Source organism: Wolffia australiana, chromosome 12 (assembly GCF_029677425.1).
Source record: "Wolffia australiana isolate 7733 chromosome 12, ASM2967742v1".
NCBI classification, from domain to species: domain Eukaryota; kingdom Viridiplantae; phylum Streptophyta; class Magnoliopsida; order Alismatales; family Araceae; genus Wolffia; species Wolffia australiana.
This window is the reverse complement of record NC_135846.1, coordinates 3,989,813-4,009,087: the sequence shown is the minus strand read 5'-3', so window position 1 is coordinate 4,009,087 and position 19,275 is coordinate 3,989,813. Positions and strand designations below refer to the sequence as shown.

The window sequence follows — 19,275 nt, the reverse complement described above, 5'->3', positions numbered from 1 at the left end:
GTTTGCCTATTTTTCTTCAAAATGGAAGGATATTCCAAGGGCTTGACTCGAAGAGACAGGTCGCACTCCACGGAAGGATATATCTTCTTCAAGCAAAAAATATAGTGTTAGCCATTACTTCAAATGGTAAGTGAATACCAACCCGTTAGCTCTAAAAGATACATTGCACTTCAAATCATTAGAGAAGAAAGAAATGAGATGTAAGACGTTGTCGGGGACGTCGTCTGGTCGGCACCGAGTATGATGGCTCGGTACCGATAAGAGATAGCAGTATGGAACGTCGACGGTGTCATCATCCAACGAGTAATCCTAACGGGCCGATGTAACTACGATGGAAGCGTATGTGCAGTATGTGCCCTATTTCAGTCATTCTTTTGGGAGCATCCATCTTTGGTTGATGTGTTTCACTGTTTTTCTACTCACAAAGCATATTGCAAGCCAAAGTCCAGATTCAACGCATATTCCATTTTTTTACCATAGCATATTGCACGCAGAGAAGCACCCATATGCTTCAATTGGAAAGAGGATTCACTTCACTCTAATGTTGAGTTAACAAACTCAAAAACAGTATCCATATTTTCCATTGATTTTAACCTTATGTGGATTTAGTTTAATGCTTTTGTATCTTTCATTTTTTTATGTTGTCTTCAACTTCTCCACCCAAGCATGTTGCATGCCACAGGATTGTCTCCAACAGACTGATACTATTCAGTATCAAGAAAGAGTGATATCAAGAAACCTTCCAGGATTTCAGATCAACAATAGAATTTGATTCAATATTCCACGAGTGTAGCGAGGTTGCATAACAAGAGTTGTTCCATCATTAGAGAAAAACAAGAAGATAGAAGATAGACATGAAAATAGGAATCCCCGTTCCCACTCTCCCCTCTCTGGTCGCAGTTGATCTCCCACTCCAGCCTCAGCTTCTGCTGCCCGACGTCTCAAAATGGTGATTCCCTTTCTTGTTGGAATCGAACCTTATTTATAGGGTCGCACGTGCAACCAGGTTAGTATTGTCTCTTTGGGTCATGCCGCTGGTGCGTTCTCGAAAAGAAAGTATCACACACACATTATGATAAATGTTGTAAGTGGTAGAACCCAAATAGAATTCACAAAATTCTTACATTATGTGAACTTTTTATTTGGGGTTGTAGTGTTACATATTTTTCTTTTTTTATTCCAGCACCCGTTACAGTGCACAGCATGATATTTAAATTGGTATTGATCTACTTCACTGTAAATTCTGAACGAATAAGCTTCAAAGGGGAACTCATACTTTCTATAATATGTGCCTATTCTAGATTTAGTTTACTTGAACCCTAAAAGAATGTGATATATTCTATCATTTACTTTTGTACATTATCTGATTGGATACCCCTGGGTTGTTGTGTTTGCTTGTGTTTTTTCTAGAACCCCTCATAATTGCACCAGAAGTTCAATTGTGGGGCATTGACTTCCCTCTGAGTTACTAGCTATGATGATCCAAAGGTGAACCATATTTTTCTATATTTTCTACCTTCATTTAATTTATTTCAATGAGTTTGGGATTCGTATCCTTGGTTGATGTGTTTTATTTTTTTCCTTCTCCCCGAGAGCATATTGCACACCAAGGGACACATTTAGCTTCAAATTGTAAGTGTGGAGATCCTACAAGAATTGCCAATATTATACAATAATTCTTGTTTAGCTAGCTATTGTGTACTAGCATACAATATGGGATTGGATAATTCTATAGGGTAGTGGTTTCTTGTATGTTTTTTGCCCCCCCATAATGCATGCCAAAGGTTCAATTTGAGGGCACTAAATTAATTTTAAATGTCAGGTTCAGAAATTTCAAAGGTCAAACCAAAATTTCTATAACGTTTGGATATTCTATAACTAGGTCAAAGATTCTGTTTCATCTATCTTTTACTGATTGTTTTGTTTTTTTTATTCTCCATGTAAGCTTACTGCATGCAAAAGGGTGGGTCATACAAACACATTATGCTTAAAAGTTATGAGGCAAACCCCTAAAAGAATTGGCAACATTTTTACACCATTTGTGTTTAACTATTATTTCATTGATACATTATGTGAATTGATAATCCAGGGTCATATTTTTTGTTTGTGCTTTTTTTCAGCATTGCTTACACTGCGCACATAAAATTGAATTTGGGGTTGATCTACTTCACTCTAAATTCTGAATTAAGAATCTTCAAAGGTGTACAAATACTTTAATATAATTTATGTCTACTCTGGTTTGTTTTGTACATTTCTTAAAATGATAAGTGGGGAGCCCTAAAATGAATGGAAATATTATACAATATATGATTAGATAATCCTAAGTTTGACTGTTTGCTCACGTTTTATATGCCAAGAGTTTAATTTTAAGGTGTATGAATATTTTAATATAATCTATGTCTACTTTGCTTTGGTTCGTATACTTTGAGATCATTGGTTTATTTTTGTGCAATTGTTATTGTCCATGTGAGTACATGAAAGGCCAAGGGGCTGACTTCTAGGGACACATGTTCTTAAAATGATAATTGAGGGAGCCCTAAAATAACTGGAAATATTTTACAATATATAATTAGATAAAATACATGATTAAATAATCCTAAGTTTGACTGTTTGCACATGTTTTATACACCAATAGTTCAATTTTAGGGGTATCCACTTGATTCTAAATGCCAAGTTAAGAAGCGTCATAACTGTAACCGTATTTTCCTATAATATATGGATACTCTAGATTTATTTCAATGAGTTTGTGATTCCCCAACCCTCATTGATATGTTTCATTATTTTTCTTCTCCACATGAACATCCTGCATGCCAAAGGGGTAGGCCCCAAGAAACGTTTTTTGGTGAAAGTGGTAAGTGGCAGGACCCAAAAAGAATTATATATAATCCTTCATCATTTTTTTTCGTTGATATTATGTTTCTAACATCATCTTCTAAAAGAATTATATATAATCCTTTATCATTTGTGTTTTATTGATATTATGTTGCTAACATCATCTGCTTGGATAATTGAGAGCTGTAGTGTTTTCAAACTTTTGTATCAGCACCCTTATAGTCCACACCTGAGATTTAATTTTGGGTGGATCTATGTAGAGTGAACTTGATGAACCCTAAATTGGAAGTCAGGTACGCACACTAAGGGGTGCTTTTAAAAAAAACATAAGACAACCCCAAATTAACTAGTCTCCTTGTATAAAAACTAGAATGGTACCTATAAACCTGTTTTAGGTTCAGCCACATACCATTTAAAGAAAAATGTCTTCCTTGGAGCAAACCCCTTGGGTTGCAATATGCTTGCATGGAGAAAAAAATAATGAATCACGTCAACCACGCATGGTGGACCGCAAAGTCATTGAACTAAATCAAGAGTAGGGTCAATTATCGGAAAATATGTTTATACCTTAGGAGCTCTTCAAAACATGGTGTGCACTGTTACGAGTGAGTAGATCAACCCTAAATGAAAACTCAGATGTGTAGTGTAAAGGGTGCTTGAAGAAATACATTTTGCTTAAAAGTGGCATAAGCCTAAAAGAATTACCTACAATCTTCCATAATTTGTGTTTAGATACTACTATGTTGCTTGTAGTATGGGACTGGTTAATCTAGGGTCATTGTTCTTTTTTGGTTTTTTTTGCACCCCTTAGAGTACACACCTAAGTTTCAATTTGGGGTTCATTCACTTCACTCCAAATAGATCTAAACCAAATTGAATCTTAGGTCCATAGTTAAGGGTGCTAAATAACTAAAAGAACACTAAAGTCTTGGATTATCCAAACACGATGTAAACAGCACCATGGTAACTAAACACAAATTATCTGAAAAAATTGTGTATTCTTGCACGGTTTCTGCCACTTACCATTTTAAGCAAACTTTGTTTCATGGAGTCAACACCTTGGCGTACAATATGGTCGTGTGGGGACGAAAAATAATGAAACGTACCAACCAGGTATGGGTAATTACAAATTCATTGAAATAAATAAATAGTAAGCATAATTTAAAGTAAAATATGCTTACACCTTTGGAGCTTCAAGTATATGCCCCCAAAATTGAACCTCTAGTGTGCATTATTGGGGATGCTTAAAAAACACAAGATGATGTAAGATTACTAGGACTGACGCGGGTAGGATAGGCTAACGATCAACTAAGGATGAATAAAACAGACCACAAATCAACACAATAAATTGTCGATCATTTAAATCCGGTGAAAATGTTGATGATGCAGCCCCTTTACTCGGTCAAGGGCGGGAGGAATGTCTTACAACCACCACGGTGAAAACAAAGCTCCAAATTTAATATCTCGAGCAGTTGATAATGAGAAGATGCACACCTATTCTACTAAGTACAACGGCGGTGGAAAGACACATGAGAAAACACTAGAGGAAATAAGGCAGAATACCAAAGAGGGAAGAATGGACTTTTAGCACCAGCATAGTGTTGATGGGGTGACACAAAAAGTTGTCGACGTGTTGATGGTGGGACCAGCGTGCGATGGCCGCGCGAGCGGCCCGGTGCGTGGTGGCTGCGTGGGCAGACCTTGCACGTAGTGGCGGCGATGCCATGCGGCTGACGCGCTGGCGGTGGCTACTGTGATCTCCTCTCAACGGCGGCGGCGGCAGCAGAGAAGAGATAAGGACAACTTTCTTTAGAATAAAAGTTCAATTCCAATGAAAAAATCACCAAGTAGTTCAGTACTGCATTGGCCTATGTATAGGTGTCACGCAGTCAAATCCTACGCTAGGATAATTGCTCGAATCTGGCATGTGCCGGCATTAGTGCTTAGAGTAGAACACTAAGCAGCCTTGATCTCTTGTAGCGGAAGTCTCTTGCAATAGCTTAAGATCGCATAGAAGGGGTTAGAGGAAAGGGAGGGGACGCAGCCCTGTCGAGGAAGAGGGTCACTGCATTGACATCATAAGAGGTTACATCGTAGTCATTAACATTATGTGGGGGAAGGCCAGGGTTGATATCGAAGTAACGAGACGAGGCACCACGCGCATTGGTAGGGTGCCATTGCACCTTGAGGCCCGCAGCCCCGCGCGCACGTCGGCATCGCCGCAACACGGGTGCGCCCGGGTCCACGCGCCGCGTGCCCATGGGCGTGGTGATCACACATGCCACCCCAGCCTCTAGGCGATCACACACACCATAGTACCCGCGCTAACACCTTTCACTCGATCTGATCAGACGCCGCCGTGCTCAGCTCCCTAAGCTAGGCGCTGCACGCCTAGTGCTTCCCGTGGTGACACCAAGCGGCCAAGTTGTCACGGTACTCACTGTGTGCCAATAGCCTAGTCTCTTGGCGAGATGTCTCCCACCCCGCGCTCCACACACGAGATGCGCGTGATGCCCATGTGGCTGCTTCACGGCTCCCGGCACAACTTCGCGTACTACATCGCGGCACCCAGCCTTCACGTCCCGCGCCCACGTGTAGAGCTTGGTGCTCCCACGTAGTGCTTGGCGCCCCTGCACGTGCTCTTGTTAGTCTATGCGCCCAGCACGCGCAGACCTCGCCTGATCTGTCGCGCCTAAGTACGAACGGGCACGTGCACCATCCAAAGTGTATCACCACTACGAGGGTGATGGCCTGATAGATCAGGTTGGGCATCACCACCTTTACTGTGTTATAGCACTAAATAGAACTCAGTCATTACAGATCATGAGTCCAATGCAAACATGCCCTCTCAATAAGCACACAGGACTCTAGGCAGGGAATGTCACCTAGTTGGGGCTTAACAATAGGTTTTGGAGGGAAGAGAAAACTTTAAATGACTATAGAATTCAAATCTAATTTTAAATGACACTCAGATCCTAGGTCTGAAGTTAATGTTGGGGATATGTCATGACAAGGGACATCTCCTGCGTTAATTGTGTCTATAGATCTGGGATGCAGATGGGACAATTTTATCGTCTAAGGATGAAAAAATCATCCCGTTTGAGGATAAGGACAAATTTTGGGACAAATTCATCCTGGGACCACCGGACGGGACAATTTTTGTCCTGTGGGATAAAAAATTGTCCGTCCGGAGGTCTCCTGATGAGGGACAGACAAATGGGGATGGAAAACTACCGGATTCACATCCGACGGTTGAGATTTTGCCACGTAGCCTCTGTAGGAAATTTTATAATATATTATAATCTATTATAATATATTAAAAATAGAAAATGTGTTTTTTCATCTCAGGACGAATTTCGGAACGAAAATTCATCCGGTGAGGACTGCACGGGACAAAAAATCGTCACGAGATTATTGGAGGGGATGGATTTTTTGTTGTTGGACGATAAACCGTCCCATCCTTCATCCCCAAGCTTATGTCGGACATAGGACGGGACGATTTATCGTCCAACAACAAAAAAATCCATCCCCTCCAATAATCTCGTGACGATTTTTTGTCCCGTGCAGTCCTCCTCGGATGAATTTTCGTTCCAAAATTCATCCTGAGATGAAAAAACACATTTTCTATTTTTAATATATTATAATAGATTATAATATATTATAAATAGAAAATGTGTCACATCTTATGATGGTGGGTGGTTGTACTCGCCACCAGGTCAAGGGGGTCGACGGCTGGAGGCCACGAAGGACGTCTTTACTCCTTGACTGTTCGATCCCCATAAGAATGGTTTAACGAGTGTGATTAAGTCACAGCCTTGGACCCATTCATTAATGTTGTACTCATCTTTGCTACGTTATTGGCCCTGTCACCCCTCCCTCGATCTCGATCCATCTATTGCTTGGCCCCACCATCCACATCAGCAGTTGTGACCAATCACAAGCTTGAACAAAAGAGAGAAAGAGGATTAATAGTGCGAGATAGACCTCGTTGTCCGATCTTCCATGAGAACATCGGAAGGCTGAGGCTATATCTGCTCACTTAAAAATGGTGTGATATGACATGGGCTTCATGCGTGGTTGGCTCGAAGCCTGGTCATTATTTCTTCCTAGTTCTATTTAGATCACATCCCACTAGGCCGAGATCTATTTCTTATCTCCTTGGCTTGGTCCGACACGGAGCTGAAAGCAGTGTGTTGAGCATTATCCCATTTTTTCGACAATATTGAGAAATAAAACAAGTATAGAAATGTCTGCTAAGGACCCCCTTTGCATTAACTAAACCCTTCCTCTCTCATGTGTGTATCCATGTCCATATGTGTACCATATGGGCTCCTTGGGCTCATTCTAGGCTTGATTGTGCAGGTGTTTGAGGGCCGTGATGCGTCTCCATTAGTGCGACAATACTCGCAGTCTATAGATGGGTTGGATCACTTCGACACTCATCGGTGATGGTGCTTGAGTGTGGCCGGCTTGAGTGTTGTCACTACTGGTGCTTAGCTCAACCCCAATTTTTTACTTCTTTTATTTAATTTTTGTCCCAGAAAATATATAACAACTATCAGAAAGAACTTAACCATTAATATTTTTAAAGCTAATTTAGTATGAAAATAATTATAATACTAATTTATGCAGAAACTACATTAAAATTTATTTTTGTAACCAAATACTAATTTAATGCATGAGACAAAACTTCAGATAAATTGAAGATTATATAAATAAAATGATCCCAAAAATGGCCTTAGAATATGCATAATTTCATGTTGCATTTAGGTTCACTGGGGAACCCTAAAAGAATTGGCAATACTTTAAAATAACTGTCATTTAGTTGGATACATTAAAAGGTTAGATAATGCGCATCAGATGTGCAAATTTAATAAAATTCACTTGATTCTAAACTCCCAAGGGGTGGCTTTACTTCGTTATAACTATGCCTAATGTAGATCTTGATCTATGATTTTGAGATCATCTATCGCTTGGTGATGTATTTCGTTGTTTCTTTCTCCACCCAAGCGTACTACATGGCAATGAATTGGATTCAACAAACATATTGGTAAGTACCCGACTTTGGTAATATTATTTCATAATTGAGTACTCATTATCTTATTCGATAGCTCTGGATTTTTTTATTATCCATCAAAGTGTAGTCTCGAGGTTTTTTAGGGAGATCTACTTCACTTTATATACTAAGTTAAGAAGCTCTAACGATGTGCCCATATATTCGTGTAACTCTTCCCTACTATGTATTTAGTTCATGCTTTTGGTATCGCCCATCTTTGGTTGATCTGTTTCATTATTTTTCTTATCCATGCAAAGCATACTCAACACAAATGGGCTGAGTCTAATGGACACATTATGCTTATACTGGTACATGGCACATCAAAAAATGAATTAGAAATATTCTTCCATAATTTTAGTACATGTAGCATTCAGCTCCATGCATTATGTGATTGGATTACTCAGGGTGGTAGTTTGCTTTTATTTATTTTTAGCACCTCCCGCTGGGGTAATCTAATTGACTCTCAACTCCAAATTAAGAAGCTCCAAATGTGCACCTGTTATTTTTATAAATTTGCCTACTCTAGATTTGGTTCAAGGCCCATGGGATCATTGATGGAGGAAAAATTATGCATGTATTTTTATTGTTGTTATAAATCTAATGCGCCCACTGATGGAAATATATGTGGCCGGCAAGCCAATCACACATTCCACATCTCGTTCCATATTCATTAATGGAACATATTCATTATAGTGCACGTGTGATGCGTATAATGAAGTCCATGAATACATGATCGAACTTAGTGAATTACGATGAGATCGTAATACGGAGATCACTAGTCTTTAAGCATGTGTTCTAAACATTCCTATTCAAAGGATACACGAGAAGGACATCGAAGTATCGGGATAGAATAGCACTATCTAGCCTCACTCATATGATGAGTATGGCCGGTCTCGTAGCCATTAGTGTGCCGACACTAAGGATAGATAGTGGGTGCTCTTTAGTAGAAAGAGTTCACTGAATTGATCCGTACGAATCCCTGAATGGTATTATACTGAATTGTCAATCAGGTTGATTCACGTCACGATTGTGTAAGTGGTCCTTAGACCTGAGACACCAAAGACGTCTTGTGGACGGACGGTTGTACTTTGGCTACGGCAAACGAGTCTCTAATCATGGGATTCTAAACTGTCTTAGTTCAGGTACATCAAGAAGTTCACGAAGACGATTGAGTGGTCAAGATGGGATTGTCCACCCTTGGTCTAAGAGGTGACAGCTCAAGGAAGATGATGTGATGAAGTCCTTGGCCAAGGCAGTGAAATGTCGGAGAAGAGTTCTCCAATGATTTCTGAATGCATCAGTACTAACTCGAATGATCGATTAGGGTTTGACAGTTGACCATACCCTAACTCGTCCAAGGAGCATCAAGTGGATGAGGGACTATATATACATGGTAACTAATGACGAACAAGTTCTATGAGTGAGTCGATACACACTCTTTTGTATCTTCTAGGACATGAGGTGTAGCTTGGCACCCCACGTGTCAGCGACTTGATCTATCGATTGGGTTAAATTGATCCAACATTAATTAATCTATATGATGATATAGTTAATTAATTTAGAAGGCCAATAAAGGTTATTGGGCCGCTGGAGTCGTTAACTAGACTGATACATGGGCCTAGAGGGTCACACGCAAATGGTCTTTTGGATGTTGGAAGATACACTTAAGTCTTGGGGGTTTTTATGAAAAATACCCACTTAGTATAAATAGGGGAAGGCCTTGAACGAAATTCACCCATGCCAGAACTGTTCAGGGGCCTTTCCCCTTCTTCTCTAATCTTCCAACACCCCCTCTCCCTCCCTGATGTGATTGGGTCGATGTAACGACGCCGACAGAGAAAGAACAAGGCTCGTCAACGAGAAGGAGGAGATCCAACGTGCCGACCACCGCGTGGATACATCTAGAGGCTACACACGTGAGCAGCTCGACTCGGCTCACTTCGGGATCCAAGAAATCACGGATGTAATCCGTGGAAAGGTACTTCGTTTAATGTTTTTGTTGATGTTGTTCGATTCGTTCAAGTCTTCCGTTGCGAATCGTTTTCATTTATTCATCCAGATCAAGGCCTTAGAACCCAACACCACCGACCCAAACGCCCAAATGACTCCACCGCTGCCACCACCACCGTTGTCCCCACAAATGCATGCTGCCTACGAGGCTGCCACTCCACCACTACTGCCGTCGACGCACCAGAAAAGGTAAATTTATAATTTTTACTATTTAATTTTAAAAAATAGGAAAAATAGAAAATTTTCAGAAAAAATATTTTCTGCATTTACAAATTCCAAAAAAATATGAAAAATCCCCAAAATTAATCTAGTCAATTTCTAGTGATTTTAACATCTAAAAAAATTCTTACAAAATCTCTAACTCTTGTTTTTAATATTTCTAATATTTTTGGTGTGAATTAAATTCTAAACATATTTTTGCTTCAATTAAAATCATAGGAAATTATATAAATTAACTAAAAATCTAGAAAAATCCCATAAATTATATTTCTCACTTTTAAACCCATTTCCTTCATTCCAAGCTTGAGAAAATATTTGAAAATAAATTTCTGCCTCTTTATGGATCGACTCCTTACTAGTCCTATATTAATTATAAAGTATGTAAGTGGAAATTTTCATACATATTTTTTGATGGAGGACCATCCCGTCAAGCACGCCCAAACTCATAATCAGCCACATTGTGGAGCGCGAACTGATGTGAAGAACCTGAGTTGTCCTCCATGTTTGAGGACATGGAGGACAACCACATTTAATTTACACCAAAAACTGCATTCCTACCAGGTTTGAGAAACCGCATTCGCATCGTTTATTTCATGTTTGGGTTGTCTTATGGTTTTATGAAGGTCCTTCACGTGTATGGTCCTCCTCTTCACGTCGTTTTGTTTTTATTTCTCCACCCCTTTGGCTGTAGGGAGGCCCCCTCCTGCGTGTTTTCGGGCCTCCCCCATTTGAGTTTTTTGTGTCTTTATACTTTTGGTTTACACCCTTGAGGGGGGAAGCCCATGCATTGCTTCTTCCCCTTGAAGGATCCTTTAGGGGGGAAGCCCACTTAGTGTCTCCCCCTCATGGAGCCCATTAGGGCTTTCACTATAAAATAAAGGGGGAGGCCCTCGACTTGTCATCGACTTTGTTGTTTTGAAGAAAAAATATGAGTCTTGTGTTGTTCGTTACTCAGAAGTCTGTAGGGAGAAACCGTCGGTGTTGCACCGTCAGGTTTCCCCTTCCCACTGCTAGAAGAAGCATCCTTGAAATCCTTCAAGGGTGTAAACCAAGACTCCTACCATGACAGTGACTCCAAAGAGCAACTCCAGCAGTGAAATCCTTCTTCCTACCTCTATAGCTTCTCCAACCCGGCGTGGAGCATCATTCGAAGTCAACTATGGGCTATCTATTCCCTCGGTAGATGTTCTCGACGTCCCCATCCCCCATGCTGTTAGCAGACCTTCGCGTGCCCCTCTCCCACAACTCACATCGACCGCCATTGAATTCTCTCTTCTATGATGCAGTCAACCTGACACGTGGGTCAACTTACTCCAGCTCTCCTGTAGATGTTCAGTATCTGCACTAGTGCAAGCTCCCTGACGATGCCAATACTGCCCCACCATCATATTGGGGATGGGTGGTCGTGGGTGCTCACCCCCAGCCGTCTTGACTCTAGCTGACTCCTCCAACCCGTCTAGGAGGCTTTGATCAACCCACTCAGATTGGGCCCACCAGGAATCCGGTCCTTCCCCCAATGAAAGGTCAACCGCGGAGTCACCATTGTGCCGTCTCCGTAAAAATGGGCGTTGAGAGGCACCTTTGTCCCAGATTTTCTAGGGTCTTTCATGACGGTCGTAGCCACCACGGACGCCTGGGCCCGATCCTACATGTTTCGTCCTCTTCCCCCTTACTTTGCAATATTATTATGTCTTCTAGTGCCAGTCTTAGATTGCTCCACTGCCCCGAGAGAATTTATACGTGTTATAGGGTTAGTCATTTTTAGGTATTAGGACATTTCTTTGACAGTGTCAGACCCGCTTGTTTACGATGACAATGCGGACGCTCTTGGACTAAGAACATACCCCTCTCCATCAGCCTTCGAGCTGATCACGTGGATTATTTGGGAGCTCATCCGTGCCAAGACCTTCCCATGTCATCATTTGGCTATGTCTCAGGTCACCCGAATTCCGACGGACTTACTCGTTGACTTTCAAACATATGCATCATTTCACCCGCTGCATCATTTTCCACGTTTGTTCCCATGTGGTATAGCATGAGTCGCTCAATCCCGGCCATCGCATTACATCATTTCTGGTTGTCTCAATTAAAGCAATGACATTTAAACCATAAATTTGGATTTATCATTAAAATATATGGGATTAATCTTTTCACAAGGAAAAGTGATGTGGCATCATCGGGATCGTTCAATCGCAATCAGGTAAGATGGGAGGTGAGCTTACCTTCTATTTTGTCTTTTTGTGCAGGATCTTTCTAGGGACACATGGCACGATCCTAAGCAATGGACCTAGTGTCCATCGCATCTGACGGGCGAAAAACCATCTGATTGAAGCACGAAACATGTGACGGCTGGAAGAAGACTCGCAATTGAGTCGACTCATCCAATGACCCCCAATTAATGTTTGTCCAACCGATATCCGTCCGATATCTAATATCGTACAACCGATATCTGGATATCGAAACCGGTATCCGGATATTGATATCTGGTATCAACAAAAAAAAAACAATATTAATCATCATTTTCAATGATTTAAATACATCCAAGGCCATACAATTTTGTTATATTTTTAACCCCGGTAAATTTATACAGTAAGTTTTTTACTTTCTTACATATGGGATAACGGGATTCGGAGTTTACATTAGACTTCGAATCCCGTTATCCCATATTGAAGAAAGCAAAAATCATGCTCTATATATATTAAACAAGGTATAATATTAATTAAATGATCTAGCAATATATTTATAAGTATATGGTATACTTTAAGCCATTTATATAAAAATATATATAATATGTCAATACTTCATCCAATTAATACCGCCCGAATTTTCTGTTTTCTTCCATATGGGATAAAGGATTAAAAGTTTGATGTGAAACTTGGAATACTGCTGTTATCCTATATGGAAGGAAAAAAAAGTTCAAGCCGTATATATTAAACGTGCCCCTCATTAAAATAAAAAGCTCCCATCGAACCTCTTCCGCACGTTGACTTGTCTAATGGCTGCTTGATAATCATTAAATTAAATTTTTATACAACCCTTTCAAGTTGGAATTGGAATCCGATATCAAACACCAATTTCTGATATTGTCATCCTCCCCCCTGAGACAGAGGCGGATGACGACATCGAGATGGATATCGATATCGGATGTCGGTAGTGTGGCAACCAATATCCGATATCATTAACCGATATCAGGATATCAGAAAAAACGGATACCAAAAATTTGATTTTCGGTATCCGATACAGCATCCGTCCTAATACCGTAATCCGATACTGGTATCGGGACGGGCAAACACTACCCCCAATGATTAAAATTGATAAAATGGCCTTAAAGTCTACAAAAAATCATAAAAATGCCTAAAAAGCAGAAATTAAGGCAATTTTCAAATGGTTATAACTCCTTATTCCTGAGGAATTTGTGGCTGAAATTGTTTTGGCAATTTCCTCTCTTCTCATAAATAAAGGTGTAGAGGTCCAAAAATTTTGTGTACTCTTTTTGTCTTTCCCCATTTGGGGGACCTTGTGAAACAAAGTCTTTGGAGTGCCAATTTTGGGTTTCTCTTCTTTCTAAAGTGAGTTTCCTCCCTCTCTTGATCTATCTTTGTGTCTATTGGAACACGCCAAGGCACCGGACGCTATATACAAGCCCATGAAAGGAGATTAATGCTTGGGAGCATCACCAAAGGAAGAGGCAAGTCTCAAAAACTTAATTAGGATTTTTATTTTAATTTCCCCCATCTTTCAATCCATTCCACATTATCATATCAATTCACCCTCTGTTATAGATTATTAAACCCTATGAGTAAGGATTAAAAGCTTATAATATCCTTTCCTAATTAGGTTTTCATATGAAATCCCTAATTAGGGTTTCTCATTATAATAAAAAAATTTCACTCATCCAGTCATCATTTGATAATTTTAGTATAATCATAGGCTCTATTATATGTTCTTAATACCTATGAGTAGGAATTACGAAATTATAATTATCACATTTTTGCTTTAAAACATTAATATACATTTAGATATCTTTTCTTTCACGCTCTCTCATCTTAACCACTTTCTTAATCATATAATTCTTTAAAAATCAATCTTAATCACTAACCTTTTATGTGGTTTGACCCCTTACTCACCAATTACTAAAGCAATAAGTGAATTAGGGTTATTATATACTTTTTGCATAAGTCTCAGAATTAAAATGTCGACTAGGTTACACACCTAAATGTTAACTTTTCAGATGCCAAATACATCATTTTTAAGGATTAATACTTTTATAGAATTGATGTAGTAAGTAAGTAAAATGATGAAATTTATTTATAGTATTATGAAAACCAAATATATTCAATTTATTTATTGATGTTATTATATTTTTTATTTTTTTTCCTTTCTACGACCACCATTTCCTTCCCCTCAACTATTTCCATGCCCTTTGTCATTGCTATGGGAGGTTTTTCCTTCCTACTTTTGGACATGCCCATGGCGCAAGCTAAGAAGAATTTATCCACATTCTTCGTTTGGTTTACAATGACCACTTCATCATGGACTTTGAGTGATCTACCAGATTATTCCAAGGATAGAGAGTCCATGCACAATATTTCTCAATAGGAAAAGTAATGGATCAAGCTATACAAGAGAAACTGATGAAGTTAAGTTGAGACAAAACCATGAGGTGGTACACCAAATAGTTTTGTTCATGTTTAGAATCATTATATATGACATAAATATCTAAAAGAGATGCTAAAAAAAATCAAGGTTAAACTGTTATCATGTCATGATTTTCCAACACATTTTTGCAATGGTTAAACAATGATTAAGCATATATTTAAGTTCAATTTTATCTTTTTGTTTAAACCATACGAGTTAATAAAGAAATAAACACAGAGCAACCTAGATAAGAAAATATATCTACCAAAAGACATAATACCTGGAATTCCTATGGAGTTCAGACGATGGCAATATGTGATGGCTTGCTCCTTTGTGAGGAGTGCAACCTTCACAGTATCATCATAGAATCAGACTCACGGTTCTCGGTCGATATGCTACATGTAGGCTCATGCTCCCAATGGCTTCTCTAGAGGGTATGGCAGGATATCTGGTGGTGTCGTGCGCGCCTGACTAGCGTTCATCACCAATTGTGAAAGGGGAACCAAACTTCATATGTACTTCCCAACTGTGGTATGCTCTCGCAACCCGTTTCCCTTTATACTACAAAGCAAAATCTTCTTTAAGAGGCCCACAACTGCCATTGTGTCGAGAGACTCACCTTGCCAGCTCTCTGCATTTGCTGCATCCTTGCACCAGATGGTCCTCGTGAGTGGTGTATTGCATGGTGTAGAAGAGGCGGGCATGCACATCATCTCGCCTAAATGGTGTACCCTTTGCTCACCTCTATGATGATACCTCCTCCATGCATCACCAAATCTAAGGGACAAGAATGAGGTGGAGGCACATGAGGCCTCGTCCATTACCTATAGTGGTATCACTATTTTATCTTTTTTTCCTTTATGTCATGTGCGTGGACCAGTTGGTGTAATTGGGATATTTAAACTCACTCCACACCTATAACATCTTATAAACATGCCACCTTAAATATATAAAACCCCCCTAGATGGCTTCTAGGGCATGGCTGGATCAATATATAAGCACAACCTTTGAGATGGCCATAACCCACACCTATTTCTGACAAAAGAAAGCTATACACTTTATTAGTTACTTCTTATTCATAAAAAGCCTTTTTTTCAATTACTAGAAGTATTTCGTTATCCATTTCTTGATAGAGCTATAACAAGGCCCATTTGTGAAATATTTGACACAAATATAAATTAACCTCTCATGAGTCCATAATTTTGAGCACCTTTTTCCAAGTTCGCTTTAATAAAGCAAATTTATGACATGATTTATATAGACAAGTTAGCTTTATAATTTATAATGAGCCTGAATATATTTATAACATTTTGAAATGTTTGATGTAAATGTTGGCCGTATGGCCAATTTGAAGCTATAAACTCAAATTTAATAACATTCATCTACTAAGGCAGGTTAGGTGTTGTTTTGGGTTGTCCAATAAACAATAATTGATTACCCAACCCCACCCAAGATGGCAGGTTGGTGGTTGGGACAATTTTTGTTTGAATCATCTCAACATCCCATCCATATCAACCAACCCTACCACTGTTCCAGTGTATGTATGGTTAACCTGGGATCAAGTTTTGTTGACCCAACTACCTTGAACTAGAACTTCAGTCGTGTCTACTCTAGGCAGGCTTCAATTGCTTTCTCCACCATACAAACTTGTAATTGTACGAAACACTAGTTCAAGGTAGTGCCATGATCTAGATGTGGGTGAATGATAAAGACAACGGCGACAAGTTCTTGGATCGATTGAATTGCTTTCTCTACCATACAACCTGAACCCACTACTAGGCTTGTGCCAAACACTATTTCAAGATACTGTCATCACCTAGATGTGCACGAGTGATGAATACAAGGACAAATTGTTCTTCCACTCAAGGCAGGGTTGACTTGCGTTCTCTACCATACAGCCTAACCTCACCAGGCTTGTGTAAAACACTAGTTCACGTCAGTGTCATCATCTAGAACTGGACGAATGATACATACAATCACAACTGGTTCGTCTAATCTAGGCAAGATTGACTAGTTTTCTCTACCATATACAACTTAACCCCACCAGGCTTGTGCCAATAACCAGTTCAAAGTAGCATCATTATTTAGATTTGGCCAGATGACGAAGACGACGACGACTTGTTTCTTATAATCATGGACATTGAACCCTAGTTCAAGGATACCAAGAGAGATGAACCAATGCCAAAACTCCCTAGAAAAGAGAGAGAACATTACATTACATTCCAGGGAATTTACATTAAAAAATGTAAATGTGTGTTCTTTCAAAAAAATGACCGTTGACAATGGGCAGCTGTCTCCATTAAGGGAAGCCCAATAATCTTCTGTGCCTATAAATAGGAGCTCCATTTCTTCAATGAAATTAGGGTTTGGGAAAAATCGTCTGACTGAGATTGGGGAGAAGCGGCGCAATGGAGCAGACATTCATCATGATCAAGCCCGATGGCGTCCAGCGAGGCCTGGTACGTACTCGTATATTCTAGATTTGTTTATACGTGGATGCAAAACGTAGCAAATCGGTGTCTTTTTTGGTATTTTTGGTCTGATTTCCACGAATTCCGTGGTTAGGTTGGCGAGATCATCAGCCGATTCGAGAAGAAGGGATTCGCACTGAAAGGTTAATCTGGAATTTCCACTCTTTTGATTTATTTCTGGAACGTATCTATATATGCATTTTTGTTATGTTTCTTGCTTGCGCTAGGTCTGAAGCTTCAGATCGTGGAGAGGTCCTTTGCGGAGAAGCATTATGAGGATCTGTCCGCCAAGCCCTTCTTCCCGGGGCTTGTTGAGTACATCATTTCTGGCCCGGTGGTCGCCATGATCTGGGAAGGGAAGAACGTCGTATCCACCGGCCGCAAGATCATCGGAGCCACGAATCCCTCGGAGTCCGCTCCGGGCACCATCCGCGGCGACTTCGCTGTCGAGATCGGCAGGTATTTGATATTCATCGTTAAGCATATTTTAATCAATTTTTCGAGATTTCTCTTAATTCCATCAATTTTTGAATCATCGATAATCGTTTCTGAGATCCATAAGTGACATAATTTGATATCTTTGAATTATTTTACCTTCGTAATGATGATTTTTGCCCTTCTGAATACTATGCTTCTTTTAACGTTTTCAATGTTTGAAATACTATTATCAGCGATTGCAAGATCCGTGAGTGAGAAATTTTGGAAATTTTGTGTTGTGTTACAATTCTTTTGACACCATTAGCTTCTTTTGAAATATCTGCTTTTCTAGTTGATACCGTCATGTTATTCTACAATTGTGATGTAACAATATAATAAAGATCTTCGTCATAACTATGGCATGACTAATAGTTGATCAACATTTTAATCACTGCAAAAATAAGGGGTTTGCTTCTAATTTGGTCCCATTCGCATCTCAAATTTTACTACCGTGGGGGATGAACACATATCGAGAGATATTGAGGTATTTTGTATGATGATCATTCTGATTTATTATTCATTCTATTATTGTGCTCATCGTAATTTTTTAATTAATTTCTTTAAGTGTTGGATTCTTTTCTGCGATAAAATGTAATTATTACTCTGCCTAGTGTCTGATAAGTAGAATTTTTTTTTCAGGAACGTGATTCATGGTAGTGATTCTATTGAAAGTGCTAGAAAGGAGATTGCTCTGTGGTTCCCTGATGGCCCTGCCAACTGGCAGAGCAGCCTCCACCCTTGGATCTATGAGTAGGCTGATGATCCAACGGTCGACGACCATATACTGATGAGTCTTTTATCAATTTGATCTGATCCCAAGCTCTCTTTTCTACTTTCATAATAAACTTGAATTTTGTTGTTGGATTTGAAATAGTATTTATCCTGCACGTTTGTTGTTGGATTTGAAACATAATTGTTGTTAATTATGGCGGATGGCGAAAGTAGTTATGAATATTTACTAAAATGTTTAAATATACAATAATTCATTCATCTACAATCAGGTTTTCATATTTGCTATGACTACAACAAATTGTAAATACAAGGCACTGTTCCAACAATCCATCCCTTTCAGAGTAACCTAATGGGTATTAATGAATACTAGTTAATTTACGATCTTAGTAAATTTTCGATAGCTATGTAGGCGTTCACCCAGGAAAGTTGAAATTATTAGTAATTAATTTACAGTTACAATTAAAACATTTACGAGGACTAATTTCAAATCATTTAATTATTTGCCACTGTACAATGTTTTCATGAAAGAGCTTAATAAAGTATTATGAGTTTGGTGCACAGAAAAATATTTTCAATCACTTTTCAAAATCTCCCATTGTACTAGGGTATATATTATCTTGACTCCATACTAATAGAACCAATTTAAAAGGGTGATTACCAAATTGGTCGTCGTTTCCAATTGCTCAGGGAGAAATTATATTGACCAATTCTTCATTCATGATTATTTGATCAATTGAACACAAAGAATAGGCATAATGAAATTTGTAATTTTCTTCACCAAAGTTCCCTCTTAAAATATTATAATGGTACTGAATTCTTTTAATAATTTACATCTCTAAA

General features: G+C 39.2%; 1 protein-coding gene across 1 annotated transcript; it reads left to right on the top strand.

The window, feature by feature from the left end:
• Window positions 1–17,083: 17,083 nt before the first annotated feature.
• On the top strand, window positions 17,084–18,616 carry NDPK1 (nucleoside diphosphate kinase). Its single transcript, XM_078584499.1, has 4 exons — window positions 17,084–17,214; window positions 17,321–17,369; window positions 17,454–17,685; window positions 18,343–18,616. Exons 1-4 carry the CDS (start codon window positions 17,164–17,166, stop codon window positions 18,455–18,457), a joined length of 447 nt encoding a protein of 148 aa, XP_078440625.1. The 5' UTR covers window positions 17,084–17,163; the 3' UTR covers window positions 18,458–18,616.
• Window positions 18,617–19,275: the final 659 nt, after the last annotated feature.

Excerpts from the sequence above, each read along its gene's own strand:
- NDPK1 (XM_078584499.1), top strand. The coding sequence starts at position 17,164 with ATGGAGCAGACATTCATCATGATCAAGCCCGATGGCGTCCAGCGAGGC. Across the intron at positions 17,370-17,453 it reads GAAGGGATTCGCACTGAAAG|GTCTGAAGCTTCAGATCGTG; the intron begins GTTAATCTGGAA and ends TGCTTGCGCTAG. Across the intron at positions 17,686-18,342 it reads TTCGCTGTCGAGATCGGCAG|GAACGTGATTCATGGTAGTG; the intron begins GTATTTGATATT and ends TTTTTTTTTCAG.